The sequence below is a fragment of the Dermacentor silvarum genome, chromosome 8, assembly GCF_013339745.2.
Source record: "Dermacentor silvarum isolate Dsil-2018 chromosome 8, BIME_Dsil_1.4, whole genome shotgun sequence".
NCBI lineage: Eukaryota > Metazoa > Arthropoda > Arachnida > Ixodida > Ixodidae > Dermacentor > Dermacentor silvarum.
In genome coordinates this window covers 35,109,010-35,135,379 of record NC_051161.1, presented here as the reverse complement: position 1 = coordinate 35,135,379, position 26,370 = coordinate 35,109,010, and the positions used below count along the sequence as shown (strand labels likewise).

The following is a 26,370-nucleotide window of genomic DNA, read 5'->3' as shown; positions in this document are numbered from 1 at the left end:
CAAATCTCTGGCCATGGTAGTGTGGGCAGTGGCCCAGAAAAAAAATCGAAGTAGTGCAAGCATAGCGCAACTCTCTAATTGATATATTTCTAAATCAAAAGGCTGCGCGCATTGCCACATTCAAACACCGGTGCAATATTTTTCTCTTGCTTAAAGTATTCTGAATAATTGGTACTCACGCGCGCAAACGCACACACATCCAGAGTCGCGCTCACACAGGCAGTTTAATACTGCTGCGACAACCTACCATGGTTGCATGGGCTCACTAGCAGTTGTAACGTTGAACCTCAGTTCCGACGGGCGGCAGTTGTGTTCCATTACAATAAAGGCTTGACTACATTAGTGTAGGCCGTTACTGCAGTTAGCCTAAAGAATGTGGTGACATTTTTCTTATGCCCAAAGTACAAGTTTTCTATGTGATAACCTGCGTTCATCTTAAGTGTGGTTAGGCTGCCCGCGTAGTTAGGGCGTAAGAGATATGCTACTTTAGTTGCGATACTTATGAGAGTCGAAGCAGCAAGTGCGTTGCCATAACTATCAGCCGCCGAGGTTTAGTAAAAGCGCAGCTCTATGTATACTCGCATAGCCTTCAACGTGTTTACAAATCACAGAATATATATATATATATATATATATATATATATATATATATATATATATATATATATTCTTCACCCTGTCAAACACGGCTTCTACGGTAAAACTAGGGTGCCTAGATCGTACCGCTTCTATCGAGGCACCCTAGGTAAAACGAGCTGGCAATGCGACCCGAGCAATGAAGATATTAACAGGAAGGGCGATCTCTTTAAACCCACGCCGTTGGTTTTAATACGTGGCACCAGGTTGTAAACAATGAAGCTCTTTGCGAACACCAGGGCATTACTGTCAGAACTTCTCGTTCCAGATTCTAGAAATTCGCAGTTCAGGTGACTCAAACGCGTTTCCAAAGTTCGTTAAGTATACAGAAGGGCACATCCAAAATGGCTCCACTCTCGTAGGTTATTTTCTCGGTCTAATCGCACCTGCTAACCTACCCGGAGAGGAAGCGTCATTGCCTAGCCTCGGTGCGCTGAAAGCATCAGAGTTTCCAGTTCATCGGTATTGCAATCTTGCATGCTGGCTGATTGGCAAGCACAGAATTATTGATAATGAGAAAGCTTAGGTGACTATACCCTCAGTGTATACATTCCAGTTGGTTGCCAGCCCTTACGGTATACGCTGGAAATTACGTCGAAACTTCGTCAGTCGTCCACCCGCATCGCCAGGTGGCGGAGGAGGCCACACTATGTTCTAGAAAGCTCGCAATTCGCAATCAGTGCTCTCGGAGTTGGCGTAATAACAATGAGGAGATTCTCTGCGTCGGGAACACAGCGGGTGTAGACTATACACCTTCAAGCTTTGCAAACACGATCATATCATTTGCATCTAGGTTCAGCGGTGCGTTTAGCCATCCATTCTATACCTCAGCATGTGCACTAATTAGGACTGGCTGGTGCAGGATTACAGACCATTAGAGGCACCGCGCAGGGATGAGAGAAACGAAAGTCCGTCTGCCATATATCCGTGCTGTTTCCCTAGTTAGTTATAACTCAACTTCAAAGTGTCACGAGTACAACTACCAGCTAAGATTATTGCTGCTCTTCAGGAGACAACCTGTGCATCGTATTTGTATTTGCGCGACACGCTAATGTCTCACGCTAAATATGAGGGCAGGTATTTCTGTGGAGCGGTTGTAAGCCAGCGTCGCATGCGTCATTTGGAGTGAGAAAAGTATTTATTATTTGTCTACTATGCAGGGTATTTCAGCGAACACTCAAAAAATTTTAAGGGTTGCCTATGGCAGATAGCACAATTCTAGTTCATGAGCTGGTCTACTCGAATAGGCGGACATTACTAGCAAAAAATTAAATGCATATTCGACTAATTATCAAAAATGCACTAATTAAGTTTTAACTAATTACCTTATGGCCCATATAGCAATGTACAAATTCTAGCCGCGGCGTTCGCAAGGCGGATCAACTTGCAAAGAATTCTCAGAATGACACCAGTTTCGAGATATTAATTCCCGAGTTTTGCGGTGAAATGCATTGATGTTCAGTTACTTTCTTAACAAAACGTCAGTTGTATGCATTGAAACACAGAAGTAACCATGACCGAGGAGAAGAAGGAGCGGCTCTTGATGCGTGGAGTCGAAGAGCAACTCTTTGCTGACCTCGTGCGTAATCCTCCTGCTATTACAGCGCAGTTCCTTCGTGAGGCAACCACCACCAACGTCGTTCACGTCACTTCACTTCACTTCATTACCTTACGTCATCTTCTACATCCAACCATTCCGAAAATGGGCGGCCGATCTGATGATGGTAATTAAGGAATGAACATGTAAAACACGCGTGGCAGTATTCATATTCAAATAAATCTACAAGAACATAGCGCATAGCTGCGATATGACATATACGCCGAAAGGCGGTGCCCGTTTTGTATTGCTGTTATTGAAACAGGTCTCGTTTAGACGATCCTGATACGCGTCCACGCGTCACCACCCCGCTGTCGCCCTCACTAACACATACAGCTGCGACTAGCTAGCAAAGAATAAAAAGAACGTATGATATAGGCTTGCAGAAAAGCTGATAAATATGCCCGACAAAGACCATAATAGAGCACATTTGTTGACACTAACTGGGAAAAAAAAATCCGCGTCCATTACACCTTTTGAAAGTATATATAGATGTACAACAAAGCTGTTGCCGACGCTAGACAAGCGCAACCAACGTTAGACAAGTACCATCACCACAGCTGACGCTAGACGACGTTAGACAACACCAACCTGCGGATGTGATGTAATACTTTTATTTGGACCGTGTTTGCCATAATATCGATTACGGTCCGAGCACACGCTGCGCGGCAGATGCAACGGGCAGAGGGCGCACGCATGAATGACGGTTAACACGTACGGCACGCGCACGCGCACGTGTGTCGAAGTGCTGCATACATCCTCATCCTTCTAGGCCCCCCGCCAAGCGAAATTCGCTTATTGAACTAATTGAATGTTTCAAAGTAAACTGCGTGGGAAAATTAGTAAGGTACAACTTACACACCAGCTGCAGACATTATATCTTCGTATTGTAATTCGAATACACGAGAAAACATAATTCTGTTACGCGGGAACTCAAATACAAAGCCCTTTAACAGCTGCCGCTGGAGGTCTTGCTGCGTATCGTAGATACCGCAGCTGCCGCGGTGTGCCGCGACATGTCCGCTGGCTGAGCGCACTGCACCTCGCTGAGGGCAACCGCGTATGGCTAAAGCCAAGGGACTTTACGTTTGGAGCGTCGTAGGCGCCAAAATTGGAAATAGTGGCGCCTACGCGAACATACAATTCAAATTTAAACTGCGCGCCACGGTGACGTTCCGTAGGTGGAGCGCTGTGGGCACACCCTGCTCCGTCATAGCCTTCGCTGTGCAAGTCATTGAAGACGGAGCGGAAGCCCCGCGAACGAGATGTTTGATTGCCAACAACTCCGGTTCTGGTGAACGCATTGAAGTACTTTTTTTCGCGGTGAAGTGTTTCTGAAATAGTCTAATTTAACTTCAAATGCATTTTTCGACTTCGATAAAGAGTGGTTCAGGGCCCCTTTAAGGAGAAAGAGAATGGCGAAGCTTAGTGTTTCGCCCCTGCTTTAGTAAAACGCAACTGACCTTTATAAATATAGGAGGCGGTGATAGTTAAATAGAGGACGGCTCCTAAGAACCGTAATTAGTTCCGCAGACTACATCACTATAAGTAAGTCAATCGAGTTACTCGGCTGCGGATAATAAGACATTTTTGTATTTACCTGTCGTACGTGTACTTCGCCAGCAGAATGTATCGATGAGCACATATTAGCAAGACTGAATTTTGGCTATATCTTCAGCGACGAAATTCTCAGGGCCAATATTTTGCTTCCAAAAAAATATTTTTTACCGATGACAGTTTCTTTATCGCAAGTGAGCGTCGAAGCATGTGTCCACTATTCCACGTGCGAGATAAAAGGCAGGCTTAAATTGCCCTTTCGGCCTCCATCAGCGGTTACTAACAATATCGTTTTCTTGTTTGCCTCCCAACCTGAAAATTACGCTTCACAATCATCATGGCGCCATCTGTCAGGCGTAGGCCATGCAATGCTCGCTAATTAAATTGCAGTGAGCAACAAATATTGATAAATGAGCAAAGAAAATCGCGGTTGTAAAGCGCTCAAGCTTCTTAGTATATGGTGTTAGGCTACTAAGCTACTGTCATTGTAGGACAAGCACAGAGAATTCAATACGCACACTTTTCTGCTGCACAATGGTGTCTTCTTAACGCAGATGAGAAATACAGCACGTCACTACACTCTCTATCGCGTTCAGCATAGATTTCCAATGAGTAAGCGGAACATACTTTCACCTATGCCCCACATTTTTGTTCCACTTAGAGAACCACGTGGAACGAAATTGGGAGTGTTATAGAGAAACTGTGAAAAAAGCTCGACCAAAAGAAAAGCAGAAGGAAGGACGTTCGTTGACATAGGTTTTTCCACTTCATCAGCACGAACGCAAAACATTTTTGCGAATATGTTCCACGTATTTATTGGAACATATGCAGAACGAAACTTAGAGTGTATGTTTAGTCAACGACAGTGGCAACCTGGCAAAGTATGTAAAGCTACACCCGAAGTTTTCGCTACGTTATTTCCTTTGCTTGAAAATGTGCAAAATACAAACTCCACTTTTTTTTTCTTCTTTTTTTAACTGATTTCCGGGGCGGACATTATCCGCCCCGGAAAATATAATTGTTTTTCCGCTAGAGTTGTCCGTAAAAGCAGTTGTGCCAATCACGACGTTGGATATTATATTGGGGAGTGTGGCCGGCGAATATTAAATAAAGCTTACGAACGAGAAGCTAGTAGACGTAGAGAAAAAGATGGTGTCTGGCCGCGGGCACCCTAACAGCCTCAAATGCCTCGCGGTCACCTGACCTAATACGCGGTGAAAGAATAGTGAAGTGAATGAGTAAATGGCGGGGATGGGAGTGAACGTGCTTAGAGAGAGAGAGAGAAAGCAAGGAGAGCAAAGGCAGGAGGTCAACCAGACGAGCGTTCGGTTTGCTATCCGACGCTGGGGATAAGGAAAAGGGGGAATACAAAGAGGAAGAGAGTGAGCACTGACTGCACCTGGGGGGATGCACAGGGACACATAATAGCTGTCTCTCAAAGCAGTGCAATAGTACAGTACTTGAAGTGAACGTGATTATAGGTACGAAAGAAAGAGAGGAGCTTAGAAGGCAGACAGGAAAAGGAAGTGGTAATTCTGGGCACCTAGTGGCCCCGCTTTTCTGGCAGTCTCGCGCAGTCGCGCGGTCAGGCACCGGAAAATTACGCTTTCGAATTACGCTTCCGTTTGGGACAAAGAGGAAGTAATTGCGACCCCGCCTCGAGCGAAGAAGCAATGAACGAATGAATAAATCGCCTGAGGGTAGTTGCCGATGTTTCACTAAGAGGCCACATTTTGTTGAGCTTTACAGAGGTGCTAATGCGACACAAAGAGGCATTCGAAAGAATGCCGTGATTTCACCTAGCTCCCGGTGGCGACAGCGGCTCCGAATCGGAAAAGCACCGGAAACAACGCCACGGGGATTTCGTTCTTCAGAAAGCAAGCGGAATTGTTCGAACTGCATCTAATGAATGCACGTGGTTTCCTCGGAGTTAGGACTCTCATTAGCCCTGTCGTCGGGCCCGAAATGAATGCACCATCTGCAGCGCTCATCGTTCGACGAAACGAGGCTATAGTCTTCTCATTCTATTATTTTGGGTTCGAGCTGTTCGGCGTTCATTATGCAACGGGACCCGAGTGTCCGAGGACTTTGAACAAGTTCAAAGCATATTGAAATCGTTTGCCTTTTCGCCTAATTGTACACGGAATTTCAGAATTCCACCGCTGTCCGGTGTTTGTAAGGCTAACGGGATTGCAGTCAGCTGGAAAAAAACTTAGTGTAAGTGAGGAACACGAAGGGTGAAAATCCGTGATAGAAAATAAAACTGTAAAATGAAATGGAAAGGAGCTGAATTCCTGTAGATTTCAAGTTTGCGTATGCATTTCGATCATTTCGGCCATGCTTATATTTCCTAAAGAAAGAAGCGTAGAAGCCTATTTTCAGATTTGTCACCCCCCTCGCTCTAAATAAAAGATACGAACGCCTGCCTTATTAATTCTTCTTCACGAGTTTCCTGGGGGCAAAATAAATTAGGATATTGTACGCTTTGCTTCCAACCGAATGCAAGCTGTGAAAATTGATTTTGTAAATTAATTGCTCCGACTATCATGTCGAACAGCGCTTTATTCTGCACCAGCAGAAAATATGATAAGCATGGCAGTTTTCTACGCCACGACGTATTTCCCCTTCTCCCAACCAGACAATAGATTGACGAATCAACAAATCGAGCAAATAGAGCAAAGAGCAAATCGTGCTGTATGCTTGCTGTGTGAAATGAGGTCAGTGCCATGCAGAGATATGAATAGTTTAAAAATTATTTTATATATCCACTTCTATGTAAAAATAGAGAAAGAAGGTAAAGTTAAGGTGCTCCTGGTTTGCTGTCCTACACCGGGAGAGGGAAATAAATCATGATAGAAAACAGAAAGAGACAAGGTGTAATCCGCGCGCACACATGACAGAATTTACTGTATGTTCAAAGGCATTAGAACAGTCCAGCCATCTTTAAAAACTGCAGCAGGGCTTCTAGTAAAGTTTTCCCTTCACTCTTAATCTTGTTCCACATAGGTAAAGTGGAACAAATGTGCAAACACGTACCGCTTACTAAGTGGCACCTATGTTGAACAAATGTCCGTGAGCCTCGACCCTTCCTACGGTCGAGCTTCTTACCACAGTTACCGTATACCCCTCTCACTGTCGTTTCACATGTTCCATCAACTAAGTGGAATATATTTGGGGAAAAAATGCACCTCTTACTAAATGGTGCCTATGTTGACCAAATGCCCGTGAGCGTCGGCTCTTCCTAGGGTCGAGCTTCATGAAACAGTTACGGTATATCATTATCATTATTGTTTCATATGTTTCATCAACCAAGTGAAACATAGCTAAAAAAATGGCCAGTTAATTATTGGAAATGAAGCGGAACTACATTAGAGATGTTGTGTCGACGTTTCAATTCAGTGTTCCAGTATTCCCTGTTTCGTGAATATTCAGTTGACCAATCGCCTACGGAAAGCACTCAGAGAAAATATTTGATCGTCAAAGAACGGGACCCGACATTTATTATCCCTTTTTTGTAAGATTTGCACCGGTATCAATGTTTATACCAATGCATCTGTGTTGAATGAGTAGGACTGATTGCTGAGATTTTCTTCGAAGTCCCACCTGCATGAATGCTTCAGCGCTCAGGAATGAACACGACCACGGAGAGAATAACAAACTGCAACTATTGGTACACGCAGTTGCTGTTGGGTTTATCAAATGTTTTCACGTTCTTCATTTTTCTTGTGATTTCTTTACGGAAAAGGAAAGATCCCATACCGCTTTCATTCTTGTCTATAAAACTTCTTTTGTAGAATTGTATTCGTAAACTTTCACTATCCAACGATAAAACTGGAAGCATATGTTTTGTATTGAAACTAAACGCTTCAGCATTGCACGCTATCCTTTAGAGCGCTATCTTTTAGCCAAGCGAGCGAGCGCAGCGGATGAAAGGGCGAACGCGGAGCGCAGCGGGGGATGAAAAAAGCGGCGAGAGCAAGGACAGCCTGAGGAGGATAACGGAGGATAAGATTACGGCGAAAGCGTAAAAAGAAAAAGCGTAGTGTCGCGAAAGATGCGCACTGCGGCAGCGATGGCTACGAGATGGCGGTAGAGTAGCGCGCGTCGTCTAGAAGGTCTGTCGGCGGCTGCTGCTGTGAATCGCGCCCACGCGCCATCCACGCGCTGCTTCTCGCGATCTGCCGATTATCGAGGCAGTCGCACCACACTTGACTCCGTTTGCAACGTGCCGCACGAGACAGATCATTTGCACAAGACAATATATTGCCAAATGAAAACAAGTATAGAGCTGCAGATGATACAGATACAGAGGCTCCTTCTATAACTAGCGATGAAGTTAGAGGGGCCTTGAAAGACATGACTAGAGGAAAAGCTGCTGGAGCAGTTGGAATAACAGTAGATTTGATCAAAGATGCAGGAGATATGCTTGAAAAGCTTGCGGCCCTTTATACGCAATTCCTCACGACTCCAAGTGTACCAGAGAGCTGGAAGAATGCCAACATTATACTTATCCATAAGAAGGGAGACGTTAAAGAATTGAAGAATTACATACCCATTAGCTTGCTTTCAGTATTGTATAAAATAATTACCAAGATAATTTACTATAGAATCACGGCAACACTTCACTTCAGCCAACCAAGAGCTAGAACAGACTGGCTTCAGGAAGGGATATTCTACGATGGATCATATCCATGTCATCAATCAGGTAATCGAGAAATCTGCAGAGTACAATCAACCTCTCTATATGGCTTTCGTAGAATATGAAAAGGCATTTGATTCAGTAGAGATACCAGCAGTCATAGAGGCATTGCGTAATCAAGGAGTACAGGAGGCATACGTGAATATCTTAGCAAATATCTACAAGGATTCCACAGCTACCTTGGGTTCTCCACAAGAAAAGTAGAAAGTTACCTATCAAGAAAGGGGTGAGGCAAGGAGACAATCTCTCCAATGCTATTCACTGCATGCTTAGAAGAAGTATTCAAGCTCTTAGACTGGGAGCGCTTACGAGTGAGGATCACCGACGAATATCTCAGCAACCTTCAGTTTGCAGATGACATTGTCCTATTCAGCAACAATAGAAACGAATTACAGCAAATGGTTGAGGACCTTAATCGAGAAAGTGTAAGAATTGGGTTGAAAATGAATATCCAAAAGACAAAAATAATGTTCAATAGCCTGGCAAGGGAACAAGAATTTAGGATCGCCAGTCAGCCTCTAGAGTCTGTAAAGGAGTACGTTTATCTAGGTCAATTACTCACAGGGGACCCTAATCATGAGAAAGAAATTTACAGAAGAATAAAATTGGGTTGGAGTGCACACGGCAGGCATTGCCAAATCCTGACTGGGAGCTTACCACTGTCGTTGAAAAGAAAAGTGTACAATTATTGCATTCTACCGGTTCTGACATATGAGGCAGAAACATGGAGGCTAACAAAAAAAAGCTTGAGATCAAGTTAAGGACCGCACAAAGCGTGATGGAACGAAAAATCTTAGGACTAACGTTAAGAGACAGGAAAAAAGCGGGGTGGATCAGAGAACAAACGGGGTAGCCGATATTCTAGTTGACATTAAGTTGAAGAAATGGAGCTGGGCAGGCCATTTATAGCGTAGGATGGATAACCGGTGGACCATTAGGGTTAGAGAATGGATACCAAGAGAAACGTTAGCGCAAGACAGGGGTAATTGGAGATCGCAGGGAGAGGCCTTCGTCCTGCAGTGGACATAGATATAGGCGGCGGCGGCGGCGGCTGCTGCTGCTGCTGCTGCTGCTTCTGCTGCTGCTGCTGCTGCTGCTGATGATGATGAAGCTGCACTCTAATTTCTCACTAGGGAGTATCGTAATCGTCGGTGAACTTTTTCATTACTAACATTTTCGTAATTTTGCTTTGCCATTCTTTTATGATTACAGCAATCTCAGCCTTTTTTCTTTTTGTTCCAACGGCCGTACTTTGCTTTGTCATTGTTTCATTTCAGTTGTTGTGATCCCGCATGTTGTTATTTCTTTCTTCTTCCCTTCTCAAGGTCTATGCTTGCATGCCCTCGTTACTAAAATATAGGAAGACGTTGTGCCGCTTTTGGTGACAGTTTCTAGCCTGCTTCCTCCTTCATTTTTTATCTCTTTCTACTGCAAATATGTTTTAAAACCGAATAACATCACAATTACATCTTATTACTAATGAGCTTCGCAAAATGAATACAAGGACGACGCTGGGAGAAATCGAAACGCATTTTTGAATAATTATGGCGCATCGGGTGTTTGGTTATACAAACGAGTATTTCAAAGCCCATGCTTTCGCTGTTTAAAGATTACGTAATACTCATTTTCCACTTTTGTCGACCTTACTAGACGTCACTTTACCTGATTAAAAAAACAAACTGACGCTTAAAAATAAGGCGTTGATAATTTTGCTGGTTCTACCTAACCTCTAATAGCTCTGAAGCAAAATTTTGGAAGCTGTCAGGTTATGTAAGCATCATGTTACAGGGTTTTGCAACGAAAAGGTTCTTGAGCGAGTGCTGGCCGATCGTGTAGCTGCCTCGGCTCATGGAACTTTAGTTTCGCTATTTGATTTGTTTGTCCTTAGTGAAGTTGCGCAACCAGCTTTGGGGTACCAAGAATCGAGTGATAGAAGGGATAAAATAATTTTAAAAATTTGGACAAATCGAAGCTTAACTTTCACAGGAAACGCCTTTATTCTGGTCCTCGTCCTCGTTCACTACTCACTTCATATTTGACGTATTAACGCTCTCTGAAGAAAGCGGAGCAGACGCCTAACAAAGTGAAGAAGCATCAATGAATGAATGAATCAATCAATGAATCGATCAGTAAATCAATTAAATAATTAGGGTTTATTTAATTAACGTGTCCAGCAGCACATGCGTCGTTCGGAGTGATTAGAGTAATTATCATTAGTACAATATATATTACCACGCGTGTTTTACATGTTCATTCCATCATCATCACCACCAGATCGGGCGCACATACAGACGATGCGCTCTACTCTGGCGCCATCTCGTAGCCATTGTCGCCGTAAAGCCCGTCTTGCGCGGCACTGCGCTTTTTTTTCTCACGCTTTCGCCATACCCTCCTCCTCCGCTTTCTGCCTCATACGCCGACGCTCACCGCAGTAACGGGCGCCGAAGAGCTGCGCTCTAAAAATTCACCTCCATTCCAACCCGTGAAAGTGAATGTACAGCGAAGCTGTTGCCGATGCGTTGGACAAGCACCACCACCACAAGCGACGTTAGACAACCACAAGCTACTGGCGTAATACTTTTATTTGGACAGCGTTTGCCATCATGTCGATTAAGGTAGCAGCACACGCTGTGCGACACATGAAATGGGCAGAGCGCCCAAGAATCGAAGATAGATAGCGTCGGCGTCATCGATAGAGTCGGCGTCACCCTTGTGTGGTGCGCGGGAACGGCGGCTGCTTAGGCGCTCCGGAGCCAGCCAGCGACGTCTAACGGTAGTTGCTGGGCCCAAACGTACCCAGCACCTACTGCTTGACGTCGGACCCACCAGCTAGCGTTAGACGTATCGGGCTGCCTCTGAAACGGCCCGGAGGCAGTCGTCCCCGTGCTCTACACAAAGGTGACGCCGACTGTATATTGTGTGCACACGAACGTCACGCGCGCACGCACGCGTGCGGAAGTGCAGCTTGCACCCTCATTCTTCTGAGCCCTCCGCCAACCACAAGTGCCCTGTTTGAACTAATTGAATTTTCAAAGTAAATTGTGTCAGAAGATTCCCAAAGTACGACTTATAGACACAAGCTGCAGACATGATAGCTTCGGATTGTAAATCGAATATACGAGAAAACATAATTCTGTTACGCGGAAACTCAAAGACAAAGCCATTTTTCCAGCTGCCGTTTGAAGTTTGCCTCAGTGGACGCAGCCACTAGATCGCGGTACTATGTTTAGATGAGCACTAGCCGACGAAAAATTCCGAACCACTAGAAGCTTACAGCTTCGCTGTAAGAAGTAAGCCTCTTCGACCAGGACTCACGCTAGTTTTCTTCATAATTGCTGCTGATGCAATGAAAACGACAACTTCGCCTTTGTTGTATTTTTTCAATACAAACACATTGCACGGAGGTTGGTGCAATTTCGTGGAAGACTTGCTGCATGTTCCGCACATGTGGCGTAAAAGAAACAAGATTTTCGGTTGCGATAGATGGTTCACCGAAGGTGCTTGAATCAACTATAGATAAACCATGGTTTACGCTTTAAATAGGCCTACGGGCTTGCTGAAAAGACAGTCCGCAGATAGCATGCGCAGTTGTGCACATCTCAGCGAAACATTGTAGTCGTGCGCAGCGCGTAGCGCTCGTAAGGGGAGTGCGAAGTCACGTTTCTTTCAAACGATCTCTTTTTAACTGAAGCCTACTCCTCAGTCTTTTCTGGACGCTTTATTTCGTAATATAGGACATTCTCATACGCGGTTGCTATTGGCCAATAGAGAAAGAAATGTGTTTGAATCAATAAAGAAAGGTGTTTGAATCATTGCGCTTCTTCCTACTGTTACTGTGTATATTTATTGACGCAGTTGAATAATAAAATAATCAAAAATCTGCTTTCGAATTTCGATAATATTCGAGTCCGCTGCGAGTCCGCTGGTGTGCGCACTGCACCTCGCCGAGGACTACCGCGTTTGGCTAAAGCCTTATAGCCAAGGAACTTTACGTTTGGAGCGTCGTATAGGCACCAAAATCGGAAATAGTGGAGTCTACGGGAACATCCAAAATCAAATCTACACTGCGCGTCACGATAACGGAACGTTATCGTGACGCGCAGTGTCATTCCGTCACGATAACGGAACGTTATCGTGACGGAATGACATTCGTTGACGGAATGAATGAATGAATGAATGAATGAATGAATGAATGAATGAGAAGGAATGACATTCGTTGACATAGGTTTTTCCACTTCATCAGCATGAACAGAAAACATTTTTGCAAATATGTTCCACATATTTATTACAACTTATGCAGAACGAAACTTAGAGTGTATGTTTAATCAAGGACAGTGGCAACCTGGCAAAGCATGTAAAGCTACACCCGAAGTTTTCGCTACGTTATTGTCTTTGCTTGAAAATGTGCAAAATACAAACTCCACTTTGTTCTTACTTTTTTTAAATGATTCCCGGGGCTGACATTCTCCATAATTGTTTTTTCCGCTAGAGTTGTCCGTAAAAGCAGCTGTTAGCCAATCCCGACGTTGGATATTATATTGGCGAGTGCGACCGGCAAACATTAAATAAAGCTTACGAACGAGAAGCTAGTAGACGTTCAGAAAAGGATAGCGCCTGGCCGCGGGCACCCTAACTTCCCCAATGCCTCGCGGTCGCTTGACCTATTACACGGTGAAAGAATAGTGAAGCGGGTGAGTAAGGGGTGGGGATGGGAGTGAAGGTGATTAGAGAGTACAGGCAACAATGTCGTCCTTGGGAAAGCAATCAGAATCGTTATGAATGAGTCTAATGAATGCATGTGGTTTCCTCGGAGTCAGGACTCTCATTAGCCCTGTCGTCGCGCGCGAAGTGAATGAACCATCTGCAGCGCTCATCGTTCGACGAAATGGGGCTACACTCTTCTCATTCTATTATTTTGGGTTCGTACTGATTGCGGGAGCTGCTAGGCGTTCATTATGCAACGGGGCCCGAGTCTCCGAGGACTTTTAACAGGTTCAAAGCATATTGAAAGTGTTCGCGTTTTGGCCTAATTGTATGCGCAGCGTTTGCCTTGTGCACGACAGGGCGTGAGTGCGCGCTCGAGCTGATAAGCTCTGGTGTGCTACGTGGCGCGGACCGGCTTTGTCTTACACCAGCGTGACCGTCGGGCGGGTAGTAGCGACACCCAACTTGCGAATTTTGAAGCTGTGTCAATAGCTCAAATACGAAACGAAGTATGCCAAGGCATTTAAGCAGGAGTGGCCAGGAGTGAGCGCGCGCTGGCAAGCGTGCCTATGTTATCACCTTACGTTTCGCATTGTTCGAGGCTAGCTGAGCGGTCAAAACAAGTTGAAATTAGCGAGACCCGACGGCTACGACACGACAAGCAGGTTGGCCAGAGTTGAATTCCTACGCGGGTGGCCGCGGCTGAGCGTGAGCAGACGAGCTTCTTCCGGAAGAGCGAATATTATTATCGAAATTCTAAAGCAGATTCTCGCTTACTTCAGCCTTTTTATTAAATTGAGTGAATAAATATACAAAGTAACAGTAGGAAGAAGCGCACTGATCCAGAGAGCCATCTTGATTGATGTCAGCTAATGAGTAATAGCAGCCGCGTATGAGAATCAGCTATGTGACGAAATAAAGCGTCCAGAAAAGAGTGAGGAGCAAGCTTCTTTTGTCGTTGCTCGCGACCTGTGCGGCGTGAGATGATCACTGGTGCAGACGTCGCTTGACGTCGCAATTTTGTTTTTGTTAGTTGTTTACGCATCATGTTCACAGCTGCCGCCAGACAGAAAAACGGTCGTTTCTGGAAAAGCAATGCGTGCACCTATTCATCATCGTCATAGAATGCGCAGTTTCGAACGAAACGCACAGTGAGCATAACAAATGATAAAGAAATCTGGTAAACAGGAGCATAGATTGAAGTTTGAAATGGAACCATGGACGTCAGCACCTGGTTTGACGACCACAATAAAAGATAGAGACGACGAGACAACGATCAACAAGATCGACAAGAGTGATTGTGAGGATAACGGCACGAAGGCGCACACAGCGAGAAACTCGAGAACGATTCCTGGATTGAAATTTGGGTGAATTGGATTTTGAAAGAGAAGCTTTCTATGTGTCTTTCTTTATTTCGTGTCTCTCAGAAAGGTTAGAAGGACTTTCGGTGCGTGGTGCGCACAGGCGGTGCAAGTCCTTGGACCAAGTACGTGCATTATTAGCTTAAGGCATAATACTCTGACCTATTAGAGTCGGGTGCTCTGATGATGTACTAAGCAATGATTTCACGTATGTTCTTCTTTGATGGCTCTAGAAACAAATTTCTTTCCATTTCCTTTTTTTTTTCTTTTGATTTTGCTCTAGGTCAAGTCTAAGAGGCAGCCTGAAGGACCCCAACAGTGAAGACACAGTGACCGTTGAATGCATCACTTGCAATTCCTCCTGCTGTTCGTGGCTTTTCGTGAATGTGAGTAGATGCGCAATGACGCAATGCCAATTTGTCACTGCAACCATACTTCTAAGTATATACTGTGTAGATGATTACGGAAGCATGTGCACTACTATTTGTCGAAACTATACAGAATGCGCTAGCTACGACCGCAAGGCAGACTACAAGCTGGTTAACGTAATGACTGGGGTATGCGGTTAGGTCCAACGCCCTATGGAATGAAAAGCACTCTCTCATAAACCACCCGGTGGTCTGTAAGGTCAAAAACGCCGTGGAAATCGTACCATACGCCCGAAATAAGTATATGGTGTAGGCGCTGAGTTGCAGGCATACTTGTGACAAAGCCTGTACGTTGCAGCTACATTAGGGAGCTACTTTAGAACTTAGCTAGTTGTTTATAGTTTTCTGGGACTATGCCGACAGTTTGGGCAACACATTAAATATTATTACAAGAAGATGTCATGTTAAAATGAGTTCTAATCCTGGTGGTAAAGAAATACCACATACACTCCTGTAAAGGCGACACTTTCTTTCTTTCTAAATTTTTTCACGAACGTGACAAGGTGGGGCTCTATGAATGGGGGTGGGCCATCTCGGTCAAAATTCTCCGGCGATGCGTAATTCTTATTATTCTTTAGTACCGAAAGAGCGAACGCTATTGTTTTCATAATGCGTTTATTTATTCACGCATGCACGCCGTGCAACTGGTGTCCCTCTAGCCTTCAAGATTATCGCTGTAGCCACAGCTCATGCTCTGTTCAGCGGCACACTCATGCTGTCGTTCTCTGTGCAAATCCATGAAATTATACATACCTCTGACTTTAAATGTATTAAACGTGGCACACGTTGACGATCAATAAATTGGAAATAGAACTCTAAGTTGCTTGCCGTCTATGCATGCAAGCCTCCATCGCATCGTGTAACCATTGCCTCGAGTGCTTCGATGAGACAGCATTGGAAACTGCTCTGGCTTGTCATTCTCCTTGCACACTTAATTTAGCAAACAATACCAATTAAAAACTGAAGTTCGGCGGAACCCGTCTCACGCTGACAGTCGACGGTAATGCGTTTAGCAATGAATCAATATATCGATAAAACGTACTGTCACCGTCGAAACGAGTTATGTATGAGGTGTGTAGTGCCGCAGGATTCCTCTTTCGTGCTTTCCTAAGAACACTCGGCGTCATCTATATCGTCGCCTTCATGGCGCAGCTCACTAAAGCGTTGGAGTGAAAGGCCTTCAGGGAAAAACGGCGCATACCCAGTGTATTTGTGGCGCAGCCTACTAGAGCATCGGGTATCTGTCCTTGACGAACATTTGTGACGTGGGTTAGATTCCTCTCAGTATGGGATAAATTTAAGGTACATTTCCGGTGGCACTCAGTGCCTACCTAGTTACCCAAGTTGGCGTCAAAGACGTTCATTGAAGAGCGGTACACACCAACTGGCACATACCAAGTTCAAATCAAAGAGGTTCATTGAAAACCAGCACAGACTGAGTGGCACAAACCCAGTTATCGAAGTCGGCGTCAAAGAATTTCTTCAAACAGCAATACCTACCCAGTCCCGCATCTACAGTTTCCCATGTCGGCATGAAAGAGATCTTGTTGAAGAGAGGCGCGTATGCACACATTGCCACACACTCAGTGACCCAAGTTGGGCCGATGGTTGGTTTTGAATCCTGTTCCCTCAGCACAGCAGCACGATGCGCTACCCATTCGACCATGGACTACCCAGTGATAGCCGCCTCGGAAAACGGGTGAAGTACCCTAAGAATGCTAATGCATTAAAATGCGTGCTGCACCTGACCTATGTGCTGCTATACTTCAAGAAAATAGGTTTCCTTGGAGGTCTCTCCCTCTGAATTCCCCAACAAGGTCCCTACAAATTCCCTTGGACTTCTTATAGCAACAAGGGAAGAGGTGCCCCCCCCCCCCCCCCCCCCCCCACACACACGTTCAAGAACAACTAACATTGTGGGCGACTAACACGTTGTAATTGCCCACAATAAGCAATTGAGAAGACTGGCAAGTGTGGGGACGAAGAACATAGATCACACCTTAAGGGTACGCACATTAGCATGGAGGTCTTTGAAAGGAATTAAGTGCATGGGACCTCGCTTACCATCAAGAGAACGTCCTCGGGAACAACAGAGAAGTTAGACCCTATATGTGGATTGTCCACACTTAGTTTCTCGTTTCTTCTTTTTTTTTGTATCTCGTGGACAGTTCGTGCAGGGTTTCACTACACCATGGCGAACATAGAGCCGTTAATAGGGAAAAGAACGTAGCAGAGGGACAATCAGACGAAGTTATTCGCTGGCGCATATTTACTTGCTTCGATTTAGGGGCATTTCCCGCTGCATTAATAGCCTGCCTCTATCTATATAAGCCATCAGATCTCTCTTTAACGTCTCTTTTACCCCACAAAAATCAAGCATCATTCCACATGAAGGAAAATTAGAACAACTTGCTCATATTGATTTCTGGCAATGCAGCTGTAGTATGTTCGCACAAAAAAGAAAGAAAACAAGCGAAATATTTCTTATGTAACACTTCGTGAAGTATTTAATCAATTAATAACTAGTTCGCTGAACTATTTAAAACTGAAAATTCGCTCGAGCGTAATAAAAAACGCTACCATGGATTTCGCGTTACGTTTCTTGCGCTTAAATTAAAATATTGAAGTGTAGTACTCAGCGTAGCAAAAATTGTGTGTTAGGCTTTGTGGGGTTAAACTAGTACTTGACAACATATGTCCAAGGAACGTGTCCTAAGTTTCCAGATATTGTGGCTGCGACAGATTCTTGCTTGGACAATTCTCTAGGAAGCGTGCAATCAGGCTTAAAATCGTACAAAACGACACGTTGAAGTTCGATGAACCGGAGGAAGCACAAACGTCGTGTGATAGGGAACGAGTTCTCAGAGAATTTGGTATACACTTCTCGGATGATGACAGCGTTCTTTTTTTTTATATTCAGATTTTCCGAACCATAAAATGAATAGCGGTGGAACAAACACAGTGCTTTTCAGCCGCACAAAAGAAGCACAAAATATCGCCATCTATATAGATACTTCGTCGTACATGGTGCTTGTTTCATCGTGTGTACTTAAATAGTCTCATGAAAAAAAAAAAAACTAGATAGGGAACATGAACCTCTTTACCCTCTACGAACGCTTCCACCGAAATTAATCCTGCTGACGTCTTTCGCAGACCAAAATTCTGTACCCAGAAATAAACACGTATATCATTGTATACGAGTCAAGTGATGGCGGGTTCCTTGGCCCGTCCGTACACGAGTGGTGCCCACGCATCCATGTCTAGACACCCAAGCATTAATACATCTGGCTTGCTTTCTGTTTGCCGTATTCCCGGTCATGCCCATCTTAATATTCACTCGGGGGTGGGGGGGTTATATTCAACGTACGTTGGAAAACAACCACCATACGTTAAACAAGCCTGGTTGCTTTGGCTTAGTACACACAGTGAAACTTCACACTCACACACGCACAGGCTGAAGCACTGGGTGTGGGCGGGCGTATAAAGGATTTCTATAAGTGGACACCCTACAAAGGCATTACTGCAGGCGTTAGCAGCTTTGTCCCGCCGTAGAAATGCATATAAAGCTGCTGCGAGCGTACTAAGATTACTAGGCTTACTTACCGGAACTAAAATTACTAGAGTGGGCACTGGCGCGCCGATCATTCAGTGGCCATGAGAATGATGCGTAGCGCATGAGCATTCTATTAGTGCTTGTGGCTTAAGATGTTTTATGGCTTTATTTATTACGCTTTATCCACCTTTATTCGCTTCCATTTCTAAGCAATCGTGTTTTTCTATACGCATCAAAGCAACCCTTTCTTTCTTTCTTTCTTTCTTTCTTTCTTTCTTTCTTTCTTTCTTTCTTTCTTTCTTTCTTTCTTTCTTTCTTTCTTTCTTTCTTTAAGCGCAACTAGTAAGCCAAACAGTGATACTTGGCTTAGCGGTGAAAGGCGAATATAAATACAGCCGGACGGAGAAATAGGCGCAAAGAGAATCATTCCAAGTAGTGTGTTACGTCACGTAATCCCACTGCAGAGACAATGTGGCCGAGAAGGAGAAAATGTGGCTTCGCCTGGCGGCGTTGCAGTGATTCACGTACGTCTTCTGTCTCCGAAGACTAAGCGTCTTCAGGCAACTGGCGCGACCCCGTACAGCAGCAGATAGACCTCAAGAAGAATTCCACGCGGGAAAGCAGGTGAACGCTAAAAGGAACGAGAGCACTGAACTTGAAAGTAACAAACCCGTCAGATTGTTAAAGCAGCTGCTTTTAATGGATTGCACCGGCGTTACGACTGAGCGAAACAAAACAGGCTTCCCATCGAATTATAAACAAAGCTATAAATAACGAAGCAAGGGAGAAAGGTGCACTGTTTGTCCTATTTGGCAAGTAGCTGGAGCTCGCAGATGCCACATTCGCACAGCCTGGTGGACATCCCTTTAAATACATGCCGCAGTTTTACAGTTTGCTCGCGAATCCAATGTAACAAAAAACTGTCTAAAAGTGGCCCTGAAATGCCTCTCACTCCCACCAAGATCGTCCGGTAATACTTCCTTGTAATAGGAGCTTTCCATAACACAAACGGACTGCAGTCATAGCTTGAGAGATACCGAAGGTAAAGATAGCGTTTATCCAGGGAATAAACTTGTGCAGCTTTCTGTCACCATTACCTATCTCACCTCGAACACGGTGAAGAACTACGTGTACAAACACAAACACACACAAAAAGACGAACAAGTAATCAAAGAAATCAAAAATAAAATTCCAGGGCTTAATGTTCCAAAACTGCACACTCAGTATAGTAGGAACGCCGTAGTGGCCTGTTCCAGGTTAATTTGAACCACATGTGGTTCTTTAACGTACACCTAAACCTAAGTACGCAAGCGTTGTTGCATTTCGCCCCTAGCTAAATGTGGCCGCGACAGCCTTAAATAAAACATCTGACCTCGTGCTCAGGAGCTTAATGCCATAGCCATGGAGCCACAACGGCGCATTGGAGTAATCAAATAAGAATAAATCAAATGAGTGCCCATTTCCCGTCCCGTATATAGAGCGGGATGGACCTTCGCGCACATTGAGTCGATCGACACAAGTGCGCATGAAGTGCCACAGTGCAATTATTGGCCGCGGTAATGAGCAAGACACTAATTCGGCAAATGTTACGTCTCCTCCAGATTGCACTGCCTACACTCCGGCGCCACTAACTACATCGAACCTAACGAATGCAGATGATTTTGTAACAAGAACACTAATGGCTTTGTGTGACTGGCTTTCAGTACGTATAGTGTTCCCTCAAATGGCCGGATGCAATTAGGAACAGAGCTCTAGGCCTGTTGATCGTCTTCCTCCGAGACACCGTGTTTAGCCCCTGCTCTAATAGCATATGGAGCCTCAAGCGGAGTTACTGCCGACCAAGCACCCCAGGCTAACCCCGCCTGCTCCAACGCTACCACCATCACAGTATCTTGTATTGGGCCAAAAATCGCTTTAAGAGGCAAGGATACTTACTGCTTGGTCTCTGATGCATGCTTTGTAAATGCCGCCATTTTCTTTAAGCCGAGGTAAATGTTACAGCTCTCTTATTGCTAGCCATAAATATAACGTAACTAGACGTTTAGAGCCAGTACCTGAAACACTGCCTCTACAGGAAGTAGCAGATAACAGACACTGCTAAGGAGAGCATTCAAGATGATTCAGATCGAACTATCACAATGTAACCATTGTTGTAACCATTAAGGCACGCCTTACGTATTTGTGAGGTGTCGTAATAACCCACATATTAGCGAAATTACTGAATTCACATAATACAATGCACTAAAAATGTAAATCACTCATTTTTTTCTTCCTTTACTTTTCTCAGTTTCTCAAGCTGTTAGCGGATCCTAGTTAATTTAATGTTGGCATCACTTACGTTGATGCCAAGAAGAGCTTTAACAATGTTGTAAAGTGCTCTAAACGCTGCTTTTATTCATTAGAGAGAGAGACAGAAAGCTAATGAGAAGAAAGGCAAGGAGGTAGGCCTGAGGTACATTCATCAACTTCTCTGTGTTGGACGAAGATGAAGAGGAAGATGATGATGAACACGATGGCTGACGATGACGAAAGCGGGAAGGGGCAAATCGTATAACGGACAAGTTTACTTATACCTTAGAGTCCAGAATGTAATACATATATATATATATATATATATATATATATATATATATATATATAAGATAGATAAAATGATCAAGTACGGCCTGGAGGGTCTGTAAACTAGATTTATAGATAATTTTATGCGTAACTATGATTGTCTTTCCTCGTTAGATGAGTACAAGATCAATGTGAAAGACAGTCTAAATCATCGCAGCGTTTCTTCGGGGCTTTGCACAGAGATATTGTGACTCTCAGTCGTCCACAAATGCCAACTAATTGGGCTGCGTAGTCTGGATGACGCAGCCACCACATTCCTTACTCGTGTTCTACCCCTTTTCTCTTACTCCAAATGTAGCGTTACAAAGCGGACGCGCGTCTGGTTGACCCCCCCTGCTGTTCCTATCCTTGCTTTGTTCTTTGTTCAGTCCTTCGCTAAATCATGAAGCTGGAATTCAAATTTTTTTACTATTTGATATTCATGTACGGTAGCTCATAAAAATTGCCAAATATATGAAAATGACCAAGGAAGCTGCAGCTTGTGCGTATGGTAGAGCAAAGTTTTCTTTTCGGCATATAATAAAAAATTAAGATGCATTCGCAGAGTTGATTGTTTGATTTTTTTTTTCGTCTGAGTTTGTTAGAGGTTCAAGGAAGGACTAACTCAGTGGTCCACACGGAGAAGAACAACAGAAACAATATATGCAAGACATGTCTCATTAGAAATCGAATGCTCGTTGAACATGTGATCGCGTTAACAGCTAATATTAAACAGCATAAAATAGTACGAACGAAGTTACCTGTCATATTATTGTCAAAATGCAATGTCTGCTTTCCGTAGCTGACATGACTTAATTCTTTTTCTTTTATCAGAGTTGAGGGTGTACTGGGAAATGATTGTACATTATTGTTTATGGTTGGTTGAGACATCTCCATGTACGTTTGTTGTTGTTTTTGTTGTTGCTGCTGCTATTCAATAAATGAATGAGGTCGTGGAAAGTACGCAGATATACCAATAACTAAAAATAAACTCATAATGCAGCTAAATATACAAAATGTACCAAAAAATAGAAACAAAAGAATAAAGTGTGAAAGGCAGAAAATAAATATAGCAAAGGAATAGAACATGACTAAACTCAGGCAAGGCCTGCTATAGAATATGCATAGCCGGAGCGCGCTGTATCGGCAACATGCGGACGTCTAGTCGCAGTGGGCATTAGCATAGCGGTCACTGTCCGTACGGTCACTGCAAACACACACACACACACACACACACACACACACACACACACACACACACACACACACACACACACACACACACACACACACACACACACACACACACACACACACACACACACACACACACACACACACACACATACACACACACACAAAAGAAGCAGCTAGCACACAGCGAAGAATAAAGAACATGACTACTACAGATACTTCATGTAACACGTTGACAGTAGCACATAGCATCAAAAAAGCAGAAAAGGGTGGTGCAAGTTCACATGAGCGCGCACGAAGTCTGACAATGAGCACATTTCACGATCGATCCTCTTTTAATGAGACTGCATAAGGTCTCTGCCTATTATAATGTCATAAAGGGCTGTGTGACAGCGTGTCATGTCAGGGCATGACCAGGGACCAAGGCTCTTGTATACTGAGAGAAGAGGCTTATCCAGCCTGTTCAAGCGGCTGCACAGAGTTTCCCACTGCCCCTTGTATTGCGGACACTATGAGCAGATGCACTAAGTTATTTGTTCTTCAATCCCTACAGCGTATCTTTAATTTAGCCCACTCGCCAAGGTTGTACATCTAATAAGCATTGTACCTCAACAATCTTGCAAGAAAGACGCAAGCGCGATCCATAAACTAAGACAACCCATCGGCCGGCCCGCGACCTTCTCTTACATCATGCTTGAAGCCATGAAGGCTAACAAGGCCAAACAGCTGCAGTCTTCTCAGATTACCAGCAATTACGTTGGTCCGCGTTGGCAGGTGGTCTTTTGCGAATGTCAACATGGACCACGACGTCCTAGCAAACACGTACCATGCTTTCTCCAGTTGTGTGCCTACGTGGCGTGGATAAAAAAGAAAGAAAAAATCACCAGCCCTTCCCCTGACGAGAAAATGGGGGTAAGCGAAGCTTGTCTTGTGTGTATCTGACCTTCGTGGTGATTTTCTTTTTTTTTTCACTCTCTCTCTCTTTCTCTGTCCCTCTTTATTTCCTTTTCTCTTTCTATTTTTCTATATCTCTTTCTTCCTTTCTCTCTCTCTCTCTCTTTCTCTGTTTCTGTGACTTTCGTGCTGATTTTCCTTCGTTCTCTCTGTTTCTTTCTTTGTCTCTTTTTTTTCTCTCTCTCTCGCTTTCTTTCTCTTTCTCTCTTTTTTCTCTGACCTTCGTGGTGATTTTCTATTTTTCTTTCTCTCTCTCTCTATTTCTCTCGGTCTTTCTTCCTCTCTTTTTCGTCCCTGGTATGTGCCAATGAGCTTGGACCCTTTCTGCATCTATCGCCAGGATCGGCCCACTTTGGCGGAAGTTTTTTGCTGGGCGCACGAAAGAACCGTTGGCTGGTAGAGGTATATAGCTTCGCAATAAAAAAAATTGTTCCACACGAGCACCCCCTACCACAGCTTCACGTTCCCGCTACTTCTTATGAGCACCTGTTCTCCTCCTCGGAGTCCTGCTTACATAACTTTCCCTTAGGCTGGCAGAGGTGGCTATGAGACCTTTAATTTCTTGCCTGAACCCGAGAGCCTAGAATCATTGACGTCAATGCGGACATCTTTTCCCCATATGTGCATCGTCGGACATTGTACATGGGGCTTAGTCTTCTTCTGCGTTTTATTCCATGTTCTTGGAGCTTCCTGACGTGCCTGTCACAGTTATCTTCATCTCGTTGACCAATGACAGGATAGTAGATTCCGCGCTTGCATTCCTTCTTTCATATATATGATTCGTTAGCACATGCAGGCACCGAGGCTACTACGGTGTTGCTTCTACATCAGTCTGTGAAACGACGTTTATACGAGCAAAAAAATCAAATTAAATGCTATAGTGCGAAAGCAAGAGACAACACTATGACGGAAGGAGCCTTTTATTGCGTTGTTTTCGGCCTCTGGTTCCAAGTCCAGCATATTGGTGTTGTAGTTATACATAGGAAGAAAGATTACAAGCTACCTGTACTAATATGTGTCAGCTTAAGACACAGCAGAAGAACAAAAAATCCCATTTGTATGGCCAACAGTGGCATCGAAAGCAGTCTCTCTTTCGCCCTAACCAAGATGAGCATCCCATGCGGATATATATATATATATATATATATATATATATATATATATATATATATATATATGCCTTTGTGCAGGTACAGCAATTGTTCTTTTAGCCGCTTGCAATGGGTGCATTTCATCCCAAACAGACAAGGCTTACTCAGCCTTTCGAAGAGACAGGAGGTTAGTAACAATGGGAACCTGGGAGCCGTGGTACCCGAATAGCTAAAAACACAGGTGCCGGTCAGTGGCGAATATTTCTTTGCCAACAAGAGGTCCATGAAACATGTGTCCTCTACGGCTTCCCGAAAGAATAAAGGGCGAGGAGGGATGCAGCGAGGATAGCTTGAGCTGCTGGTCTAACATAGGGCGAAATGCCGGATGTGCAGTTATTTGCACACAAATTACTCTCAGCAAATCTTTTTCCGATTGCATGGAAATCCTTTTATCCTTGGCTTAGTGACTGGGACGTTGTTCGAGCATCGAAACGAGAATGGTCGCATCGTATGGCGAGCTTATCTTTTTCCCGGAAGACACAGTGTCACAAGAGAAGAACAGCCAAAAGAAAGTGCATTCGGAAATCCCCTGTAGCACAACGGAAATAAGGATGTGCCTTAAAAGGCAGCAGCTGGAATAATGAGGTTGGCATTAGGAGCACTTTTCAAGTTGCATAATGCACTGTCCAAAGCTGCCAGAACAGCTTCACCGTCACGGAGCTATTCTCGTATTTCATTCACCCAAGGGTTACTGTTATAGAGTAACTTTTGCATCCGCCAAAAATAGGCGATACGAGAAGTCATGCGTCGTCTGCAAGCCGTCATTGGTGTTATCCTCTCAATCTTCGCTTTGCCTCGTCGGTTCATTGACATTCAACAGCATAGAGCTGCTGCAATTGGGAACTTAAATACGGAAATATATATCGCAATTGCACTTCAAAACAAAGTTACGTGACCTCGAAGGTTGTGCATCTCATAAGATAATTGGAGACATTCCGAAATAATTTCTGCATGCTAAAAAAATGGAAGGTACGTACTCATGTGAATGGCAGCATATGTCCCAATTGTTAACTAAAATGCGAAAACACCCGTGTACTTAGATTTAGGTGCACGTTAAACAACCCCAGGTGGTCCAAATTTCCGGAGTCCCCCACTACGGCGTGCCTCATAATCAGATCGTGGTTTTGGCACGTAAAACCCCATAATTTAATTTTTTTAGTCTGTCGTATAAAAAGTTCTTATAGCAGTGAGCTTCTATGGCGTACATAAGTGACGTTAATGAGGATGACAATGCTGAAGTTAATTTGGCCAGATAATCAAAAAGTCATCTTGAATCATTCTTATTCTAATATTATTGTGCTGAATTAGGACGACATTTGGAATGTCATTAACAGCTGTTATTGGCGGGCACACACAGGACAACAAACAACCAGTGACAATATTTCAATATATATTTTCAATTATGATATCTGGTAGAAAATTCTGTTCACAAAAAAAAAACGCAGCGTACGGTACACTAAAAAAAAGCGCATTCAAACCCATCTTGTGGGAAATTTTCGCAGCTGCAATTCTGCCCAGAAGAATTTCACGACGCCGCAATTTACGCCAGATAATGAAAATTTTCGCTCACTCCCTTCGTTTTCCTTATAATGCAGTTTGTGACATGCATAATTTTGCGGAGCTTGTCTTGTTTCCACGTCGAGCAGTAGTAAACTCCTGATTTGGTCAAAGTATTTATTACTTATCTAAAGGGTAGAAACTCTGTTCAATACAGCAGTAAAAATAGAAGGAACCAACATCATGTCATGCCGCATCTAAGCACGTCGTTTCAAGTCAGACAGTACCAATCGTGTGAAAAAAAAAGAAATATCGGAGAGCGAGAGATTCGCCGAATATCGCACAGCTATGACAGAGGTAACAAAGCGAAGAAAGATATGCAAACGTGTTCAACTAACTGCATATCACTTTTTCTCTAGTGCATCTACTGCGCACTATAAG

General features: G+C 44.0%; 1 protein-coding gene across 1 annotated transcript in view; it reads left to right on the top strand.

Moving 5' to 3' along the window:
- Positions 1-2,149: 2,149 nt before the first annotated feature.
- LOC119462064 (relaxin receptor 1) overlaps positions 2,150-26,370 on the top strand; it is a 73,035-nt gene continuing 48,814 nt past the window's right edge. The window contains exon 1 of the mRNA XM_049672411.1: positions 2,150-2,252. Within this exon, the coding sequence (XP_049528368.1) occupies positions 2,150-2,252 (103 nt within the window). The remainder of the gene's footprint in view (positions 2,253-26,370) is intronic.